At 36.6% G+C, this 10,491-nt stretch overlaps 1 protein-coding gene across 1 annotated transcript; it reads right to left on the bottom strand.

The window, feature by feature from the left end:
* Window positions 1–77: 77 nt before the first annotated feature.
* LOC133872918 (putative zinc transporter At3g08650) lies at window positions 78–7,039 on the bottom strand. Its single transcript, XM_062310572.1, has 6 exons — window positions 6,780–7,039; window positions 5,431–6,288; window positions 4,668–4,952; window positions 2,830–2,958; window positions 1,982–2,079; window positions 78–1,225 (listed from the first exon to the last, which is right to left on the bottom strand). Exons 2-6 carry the CDS (start codon window positions 5,905–5,907, stop codon window positions 412–414), a joined length of 1,803 nt encoding a protein of 600 aa, XP_062166556.1. The 5' UTR covers window positions 5,908–6,288; window positions 6,780–7,039; the 3' UTR covers window positions 78–411.
* Between the last annotated feature and the right edge of the window lie 3,452 nt (window positions 7,040–10,491).

Raw genomic sequence — 10,491 nt, forward strand, 5'->3', positions numbered from 1 at the left:
CAAAGAAGCTGTCCTTTTTCTTTTTCTTTTTTCTGAATGTGAAATGTGTATGAATCAGAACTGCCATGACATGATAATGAAAGGGGAAACCCCCATTTCTTTCTTTGTTCTTTCTATAACAGAAAGGAAAAAAATAAGGCGATAATATCTACGTTTGTATTACAGAAAACCTCCCATCTCCTGGCATACTTCGCTGAAACATTTCCTTTATAACATCCCTTTTGCACTGAATCACATCTACAATTTTTGATGGGTATGCTTAGCCTGGCAGGAGATGACTAGGTCACATGTTGGGAAGATGACTGCTAAGCACATACCTGTTGGAAGATTTGACTGTTCTAACCACATCGACATATGCAAGTGCACCTAATTAATAATTACACATCACTCATGAGCTGAAGCATCATCAACTCATCTGACAGCCTCTGGTGCAGAATTGCAGTAAGGTGTGTGCAGGCAAACCAACTTAGTGAACGTTAAACACAAAGTGGCAAACACCAATCCCATCACAAGCCCACAACTGCTTTTCCGTGTGTCCAACCTTACTCCTCTCTTAATTATACTTCCAAAGCTTGGGAGTAATCCACCGCAAGCAAATACCATCACATGGTCTAGACCAGTGTAGTCAATTCCTGCAAGTATTGCTCCGATTGCTGATACTGGAGCTGTAAATCCAATTAGGGCAGCAGCTGCAAGGGACCCATGCCAGCTATCAGTAGCCCCAAATATGCAGCTAGCCACAGCTGCACCTCGAGGGAAGCCGTGTAGAGAGACAGGAAGGACCATGTGCTGACCAAGTCCAGGAGCTTTTGGGGCAGCCACTCCTAGTGCAAGGCCCTCAGCCAAAGCATGAAAGGCAACTGCTCCACATGACAGGAATGATTGAAGGGTGTGAACGCTCATGGGAAAACTGGTTCCTGTAGGCAAGTCATTGACAGACGCTTTTCTGCGACCTCCAAGCTTCAGAACACTAGAGCTTACAACATGGAAGAATGCAGCTCCCATTGCAAGCAGTAATATGACAGGGATAAATCCCATTTTCGAAGACAAAAGTAGCTGCAGTGGTCGCCAGGCACCAAGGACAAAGGCGATGCCCGAAGCTGCACCCATTAGAAGAGCATGCTGAAGTCGGAAAGCAAGGGCAAATGCAACAAGAACAATTCCACCGAGCAATGGCCCAAGACCAAAAAGTAAAGAAACAAAGAAGCCAGAAGCATCCTCTGAGCTGTAATGCAGAGAAATTCAGATTAGCCAAAAGAAAATTGGAAATCAAACAATATTTGTTTAAGGGATGTTTTTCCTTTTTTGATGGCAGGGTTGATATAATAATTCTAAGCAAGAACCAGGTTCAGTCGTACTAAGAACATTATATGACTTCACCTGAGCCACAAGGTTTCACTTTCACAGGGATAAAATGCAAATTAAAGATATACACCACAAAGGTTAAACAATGTCATACAAAAGCGATCTATGTGTGTGAATCAGAACTAACAGCAAATCATCCTCGAACTGTTAATGAAAATCATAAATAGAAAGGCAACGAACAACAATAGTGCATGAAACACAGAACAAAATAAATTCTATCATACAAATTACGATGATGTAGTATAGAGGCTTGGAGAACAAGCAGTTGACAACTAATTGGGAAGCGTCAAGACTTGGTAGAGGCCTTGGGGATTATGTTTTGTATATTTAGGTATTTTACCTATGCCACTGTACCAGCTTGTAGTAGTGCAACGATTAACATGGTGTAATGTATAATAAATTCTCCATAAGCTTTTCCACAGGCAGACAAACCACAATCTGATTGGGGTCTTGCAGTGGTGTTGGTTTCTACCTCGCAACTGCGTAGCCATCGAGTTATACTTTTTCTTTTGGTGGTTTATAAGATAATTATTCTACAAAAGGGCAAAAAAAAAAAATGATGTCCGTTGTGGTCATTTTTTCTCTTCAACAAAATATAAATCCAGAATAAACTCACTTGTAGCCATGGCTGAAACTCTGAAACAAAGTGCCAAGAGCTTCCATAAATGCAACAGAAAGGGTAGCTGCCGATGCAACCTGGGATGAAGAGGCTTCCTATAACAAAAAAAAAGCCAGGAGAAAATACCGTTATCTTTCTGGAAATAGAAAAATTACAAGCCAACATAAATGCAAAAACAATGAAAATATACAATTCCAGAGATTTAGCTCCTCTTTTTCTCTCTTTCTTCTGAAGGTTTCGTTCTTTTTTTCTTTTTTCTTGTTTTAAAGGTGGTCAAGGAAGGGTAGAAGAGGATGTGCATATGCATCAAAATTTATAATTCAGTCTAAACTTCAAAGTCCTGGACAATTCGTACAAAGTTAAATAGACAGTAAACTACAAAGAATTAAGACACTTAAATAAAATAATGTCCCAACTAAAAATGATATGGCTAAAAAAGCCAGTGAAAGTACATGCACTGAGAAAATGGTATGGTAAGAACCACTGTTGCCGATGTCAGACAAGTGGGAGATAGTGCACAGTGATAACGGCAGTATGATAGGCATCACTTAGGTCATGTAACCAAGAACCAAGAGGTGAATAATATTTAATCAATAGCAAATGAAATAAAATATAACCTATCAAAAAAAGCAAATGAAATAAAATATGCATGCATGAAACTCAAGAAGTCATAGCTTTTGATGACAGCTAAAATAATGCAGGAGATGGGGTTTTTCTTTTTTTGAAAAAAAAAATTATATCAGACGATATGGCTTCAAAGTCCCTCTGTGGATTAATCATGTTAACATCTTTTTTTCACTACACTCGAGAGGTAAAAAGGCAAGAACTTGTTAAATGCACATTACCTTAAATGCATCGGGGAGTACCTCTGCAACAACCATCCAGATCATACATCCAGCAGCAAAACCCGTACAAAAAGGCAAGAACTTGTTAAATGCATCCGCACATATGAATGAAGGCACGGCTACAATAGGCTGAAAAACAAAATAAGCCAAAACCCATTGAGTTGAAGCTATCCATATTAATGCAAAATGGTTAATAATATTAATTTGTTTTGATTGGAAAGTTACTCATGCACCCAGTGGGATTTAAGCCCACGATCTCACCCTCCATCCATCACAACAGAAGGATAAAGTTCCACTTGAGCTTAAAATATTCTAATTCTAATCTTTCTAACCACTCGAAATGAAATTAAACCCCTGGTTTTACCTCTGGGTGTACGTATGCACTTGGAAGTGCAACTTGGATCAAGTTGGGTTTAGTTTGTCATCAATTGAAAGCAAAACAAACCGATTAAAGCTTCTATTTTTCTAACCAAACTGAAGATCACACTAGCCAAGAAAAATCAACTCATGTATTATTGAGTTGTTGGAGTTAGAGATTTTATATGATTTTTTTTTTGGGGGGGGTTAAATACACCTTTGGTCCCTGAGTTTTAACAACTTTATTTTTTAGTTCCTGAGTTCCAATTCGCATCACAAATGGTACCTCAATTTTGAGAAAAGACCAAATTGGTACCTCAGTCAAGTTTTCCGCTAAAAAACTAAGGGCTCGCCACGTGTCACTATATAAAAAAATTAAAAATCTTTAAAAATTAATTAAAAAATAATAAAATTAAATATAAATATTAAAAAATTAAAAAATTAAAAAAACAAAAAAAACATGAGCCACCCCCTTTGGCCACCATGGGGGTGGCCCTTGTTTTTTATTTTTTCATTTTTTAAAAAAAAACTTCTTAAATTTTTTAAATTTTATTATTTTTGAATTAATTTTTTTATATAGTGCCACGTGTCAACGACACGTGGCGAGCCGTTAGTTTTTTTACGGAAAACTTGACTGAAGTACCAATTCGGTCTTTTTCCAAAATTGAGATACCATCTGTAATGCGAATTGAAACTCAAAGATTAAAAAATAAAGTTGTTAAAACTCAAAGACCAAAAAAGTGTTTAACCCTTTCTTTTTTTTTAATGAATAGTTTTATATGATATAAGAATAGAGTATCATTCTATGTTGTATAATTTGAAGGTACAAAAGATCAGGCTTATGGGCCTATGCATAAAGCTCGCAATGTTTCATGGCCTCATACAAAGGCAAAGAATCCCAGACCCCTCATACGATGAAGTGAGAGTACACAATTAGCCAATGCAGGATGCAATTTCAGTTTGCATAAGTGAACTATTTTAGCAGAACTTCAAATCTGTTCTGCTTCCCCAAACCTTCTAAGTATGGTGAGATCTCCACTCACAAGCTTCAAAAGTGAAAAAGTATCGTTCCTCAGGTTCAATTTGTTTCCTATCAATCAATCCAATAGCCAAGCAGTCACAGGCCTCTACTTTTAATACAAAACAGACAAACACACTCTTAGGACACAAAGAAACTAACCAAATACCCATGGGGTTAGGGTTGGACTCGCTACATAGTCTCACCCCTCCACCTGGACCGAAACAAACCACACTAAGGTTACACAACGAACTATAAGGAGCCTTGTAAAAAGCACTATATATGGCCAGAATGGCAGAAAAAAATTTACAAATGTTTATTCTTCTGGCACTAACCATTTATCTTCCATTAGTTTTTCTTCATGTGAAGAGTAGCATATCACTAAGTTGATCTAGAATACATTTTCCTTCACAAGGTGAGATATAGTCAAAAGCACAATGGATTAGAAAGCATAATATATTACCTGAGGTAATGATGTAATTACACTCCATAACATGGCATTCGGTGGAGAAACACCCTTTGATGCAAGCAACATACTCACAGCTAATCCCTCAGGTATATTGTGCACAGCAATAGCCAGAGTTACCAAAAGACCTTGAGAGAACCCCTTTGAGCCAGCAAATGAAACCCCAACACCAGAGCCCTCCCCAAATGAATGAAGTGTCATTATTCCAATAACAAGAATGACTTTGGAAGCATCTGCACCTTTTATGTCCAACATACTTACTTCCCCGTATTGTTCAAGAAACTGAAACCCAAAAACTGATGTAAGACATTATGAGATCTTGATGTACCTCACCTTATGTATTAAGGAAGAAATCACTATTAAGCCAGACACAAGCATATGTATTAAGAAAAAACAGTAGGCTATTTTAATTGCTGAAATAATTAATTCATTAATTGAGTTGACTTAGTAAACAAAATAAATAAAAGAGGCGTCTTTACTAGGCACAAATTGGCATAACCTAGGTATAGCTCTATTCGGGTTTTTTCACGTGCCATATTTGACACTGACAGAGCTTGGCTTCTTGTCACTCGCATTATCTTACCCACATTCAGAAAAATAATCAAGCATGTTTCGACACATTCATAATAACAATGGAGAAAGTAAAGAAACTTCTATATGCACAATGCACCATAATGAAAATGTCGAGAAGCAGAAACTAAATTCCTAATGAAGGGGAACCGGATAAATGATGGGAAAAATGGAAGGCCAAAGTCATCACCTTCTTACAGAGCCAAATGAATATTCCACCAGCTAAAATCCCAATCACAACCCAACTTCCAGCATCATGCCCCTGCTGCCCTTCCTGTATGAGATCAAAACTTGCAGCCAACATCACACCAGCAGCCATTCCATTGCATAAACCAGCCCACTCCGGATTGAGTTCGACAAAGAAGAATGGGACTGCACCTAAACCAGTGGCAGCAGCCATTGCCAAGGTAAACAACGCAACCGTCGACACCGAAACTTTGCCACTTCCAACTTTCCTCTCTCCCAGTCCATTATTGGTATCCTCAAAATTGAAGGAAGTCTCTGTACCAGTGCCATCTATAACATTATCTCCAACATTCTTGAGTGGAGCAGCTCTCAGCTTTCCTGAAATTTCATGTTCGACCTCTGATGTAGCATAACCAAAGAACAAGATGGAAGAGAACAGCGAGAATAAGAGGAATTGCTTAAATCTCAACTGCATTTTCATCTGGAATCTTGAGCGGCACACAATATATCTTTCCTCAGATGTAATCAGAAATAGTGGTCTCTCTAGTCTGCCCAGCCCCTAATCAAACAAACTAATCCCACCTCAGCACAAAACAAGGTTCCTCGCTTGTGCGGCTTTGAGAACTATAACTCAGGAAGAGAAAATACCCTTTAATTTTCAGTAAGAATGCACTCAGAAGCCTTATTTAGGTGCAGCAATTAGAAGCCACCCAGTCCTTTTTGGATGTCTACCTTGATACCAGCATTAGCTACAGTAAGCTATCAATTGGATTTTCGAAATGGGAAGAATTATTGACAGAATTACTGCCAAAACAGCAACATTATAAGACTTCCATGATCCTCAGCGCCACACCACCTAAAACTTCATAAACAAAAAAAAGGGGGGGCGGGTTTGATAAGCCAAATTCGACAAAAGAACAAATCAGTCAGGCACAAGCAACAAAAAAGAACAGCACAAATCATGGATCCCATGTAACAAATATAAAATCTTTCATCTTTCATCTTTCTGAGCGGAATTCAATGGAATTGATCATAATCTTATCTACGATTGCAAGTTTTTGAATCGAATAAAAGTTCCTTAATAGTGCCCAACTTGACAATCAACTGGCATTTCCAAATCCCGATCTCAATTTCATTTTAAACTAAAAAGAATCAAAAACTACTAGATAGGAGTGGAGTTCAATTCGGTCGTCTCCGGTCAATGCCCTATCAAAGAAATTAAAGTTGAACCCCAACGAAGAAATAGGAAATTGGAAGACCAAATAAATACCCAAAAAAACACAATTGAGTTTGAATCCGATTATTTTCAAACCACTGGATTTACGATCAATCACAGAAAACAAACCGACTTACCAATAGATACAAAAAAGAAGAAGAAGGAAAAGCGCTCTCCAAAAGCAACGAACGAGTTACTGAGTCAGCCTGGGAAGACCACCCACCGATTTTGATAGGATGAGGCAAAGAAGGTTCCAATGGAATAAACCCCGGTGATGGTGATGATTTTTTATCCTTATTATCAATTCCATTAAACAATCCAAATACTTATTTTGAACGAAAACGTTTAAAGATAAAATAGGGTTTGATTAGAGGCAGCACGTTGTTTTCGTACAAAACCAGCCCCACTGTTTTCCCAAATTTAAGTCCAAAAGGACCAAAACCAACGACTTCCATGGAAACTCCAAAACCGGGGCGGGCGGGTTGGTTTGTCTACGGCTCATAAAACCCATTAAATGATTAACTAAATCTGTTTATTTTATTCAAAAAAAAAAAAAAAAAAAAAACTAAATCTGTTTCTTAGATGATAGGATTTTGATAATTAATTCAAAATTAAAATAATCAAAGTAAGATAAGATTAAAAAAAAAAAAAAAAAAAAAAAACTACAGCTATTTTTTTATTATTATTATTAAAAAAAACTATAGCTATTAATATAAAAGATGAGGAATCAGTTGACTGGGGAAGAAAGCATACTACATATCCAATGATAATGGAGTTGACCAAAATAATACTACTATTTATGTTTATTTTTTACTATTTCGAGTAATATTAGAAAGTTTTTAAAATTATCATTAAGTCTGTAATTGATTAATATTAAATTTTAATTAAATGGTAATTTTAAAAATCATTTCATATTTGGAGGAATATGAGATGACTTTTAAAATTACCCTTTATTTTATATTGGTTGATTTGATGTATTTTAAGTGGTTTTATTTTTATTTTTAAAAAAATAAGCAACCGACGTGAGAAGCTATTTAAAACATGTCATGCATGCCGATGTGATATGAATTTTTATTATGTTTGTACAGTGAAAGGCTGGGAGCACGTCAAGCACTGAAGAAGACTGAAAATAAAACAAAAGGTTAGAGAGGTTCGGCAGAACCACCTCTGATGCTTAAGTTAGCGAGGGTAGGAGAGTAAGTCAATTGACAGGGTCTAAGGGTACATATGTGTACATGGTGAAGGGCTCTACACACCTTAAATAGGCTCGATATTCTCGCCTTTCTTTGGTAGGGTTTTGAGAACTTCGGCTCAAATATTGTTGAAGGCGTGAATGTTTTTCCTTAGCCCGTTGGCCTTATTGTCTTTAATAGGCCGGTGGGCTCTCCTTGACCGACTAGCTTAAGTGTCCTTAATAAGTCAGCGAACTCTTTGATAAAGAAGCTTTATGACTCTTTGGAATTTAGCTATCTTTGGGCTCGAATGATCCTACGGTAGACAATCCTCAGGAGCCTTGGGGTTCATTTGAATAGATTAGTTGCATATAATATCACTTTATCAATAGCCCCCAATTCCCTGGACGGACTTAATTATGAGTTGGTTCATAAAAATTCTAGCTGAGCATGTGGGTTTAAGGGCCAAATATATCAAATTATAGCTTTCTAAAATGATCTTTTGCTTTGTTTATACTGCAGGGACCCTTAGAATCTTGATTTTGTTCAATTGCAGACTAATCATGTCAAAAAGACAAAAAAGCAATCGGAAGAAAGCTTTGCGTATCTATTGCTTTGTGCTCTTGGGTCCGTTTGGTTTTAACGGTTTGAATACATATCATTTAGAAAATGGTGATTTCAAATCTGCAGCCTTGTCTTAATTCCCCTGGGCCATTCAGATTTGGTGGTGTGGCAGGGTACTAAACATGGTTTTTTCTAAGTGAAAAGTACCCATCACCTAGAAATGCAACACAGGAATCAGCCTAGGGGAGAGACTTCCACCACAGGGCAGGCAAGAGGGATCTTGAAAGCTATTTGGAAACTGCAAGTACCACTAGCTTTGAAGCATTTTTGTGTTTATTTTTTTAACGAAATAGCATGCGCAACTATTGATACTGAAAAGCTAGAAGGACTCGACTTAAAAAACAACTGTCTAAGCAAAATCACAAATCTCACTAGAATTACATTTAAGTCCCCTTATAATAAAAATTTCAATAAAATTTGAGTCATACATAGGTAGAATGTACATAGTAACAAAGGGAATACACAAACACAAAGGCACAAAAAAAAAAACCCAAAAAACAAGTTGCCGGCAGTAGAGCAAAGAGACTGACTTCGCCGGAGTTAATATACTTCCAACCAAAGTTAATTTATTCTCAAAGAAAATAGTCTTGAATCCTTTGTGTCCTTGCTGTCTCAGGGAAGAAGAAAACATTTTCCACATTCTGTGGAATTGTATAACAATTGTTCCTCCTCCACAACAGTTTGGCAAGAATGCCCGCGAAGGATCCAAAAAATGGCTCTTGAACCTACTGATAGTATGGGTCTTGTTGAAGGGTTGTTGAAGAAGCTGGCAGTGGCTAATTTCATTTTTGCTCTTGCTATGGCAAGCGAGACAGATATGGTTGAGGCGTAATGCCTTCGTATTTGAAGACTTATTCATGCCCCCTTTGCAGGTAATGCATGTGGTGAAGTCTACTCTAGAAGCTTTTGAGGAAGCCACTGCTACTATTGTGGATAAATATAAACTCCCAAGCAATATAAGGGTGATATGGAATAAACTCCTTATGGGTGTTATGAAGATCAATTGGGATGTCGCCTTGAACAAAGAGACAAAAAATATGAGAGCTGGTGTTGTAATTCAAGATGATAATAGAGCTTTTGTAGCAACTTTTTCCAAGATTGTTCCCTACATTGTAGATCTTCTCATTGCCAAAACAATAGCTGTTTAGCCTGCTGCGTAGCTGGCTTGTGATCTGGGACTTCAAAATGTGCTCTTAAAAGGTGACTCCCTGAATGTAATTGCATATTTGAAGGAGGGCCCTTATGAGAGTGGTTGTAGACAATTAATCTTTGATACTAAGCTCATTATTTCTCGTTTAGTTCATTATAGTTTTCACCATGTTAAAAGGGATGCTAATAATGTGGCTCATTGTATGACAAAATTTGCTCTTTCTCAATTGTTAAATAAAGTCTGGGTGAAGGATTGTCCCTCTATTATCCAGCGTATTACACATGCAAAGTAAGCTGAAGATTCATGATCAATAAAATTATCTTTATCTCACAATAAAAAAAAATAAAAAAAAAATAAAAAAAAAGGATGAAAATATAATTTTTAATAATATAATTAAGTATTTAGTAAAATCATGATTGACCCTTTAAAATTGTAATTTAACTTTTAAAACTGTGCACTTTTTAAAACGCACCCTCGTACTAGAGATTTAAAACGATAAATTTTTTTACATTTTCAAATCGCTATTTTTTTCAAAATACATTCATAAAGGGAACACTTCAACAATTTTATTTAAACATGCATATTTAGCAAATCGTAAGACTATAGACTATACATGCTTTAAAACAAATAACGAGAAACCATGTGACAGTTTACATAAATTTCTTTCAAATTGAGTGGAAACTTTTTTGAACCCAGTGTATAAAACGGTTGTGTTCCTTAGCATCTGAGCAATACATTTTATTTTATTTTGTCAGTCCACATATTTGTGCTTTCTTTGTTGGATTTAACATCTTGGGAAAAAATTGTTTAAAGTATTTGTTGTCATCACATTTTTCATTTTTGTTAATCTTGACAGCCCAACAATAAATGAAGAGTGGCGTATGGTTTGACATCAATTCAACA

The sequence above is a fragment of the Alnus glutinosa genome, chromosome 7 (genome assembly GCF_958979055.1).
Source record: "Alnus glutinosa chromosome 7, dhAlnGlut1.1, whole genome shotgun sequence".
NCBI lineage: Eukaryota > Viridiplantae > Streptophyta > Magnoliopsida > Fagales > Betulaceae > Alnus > Alnus glutinosa.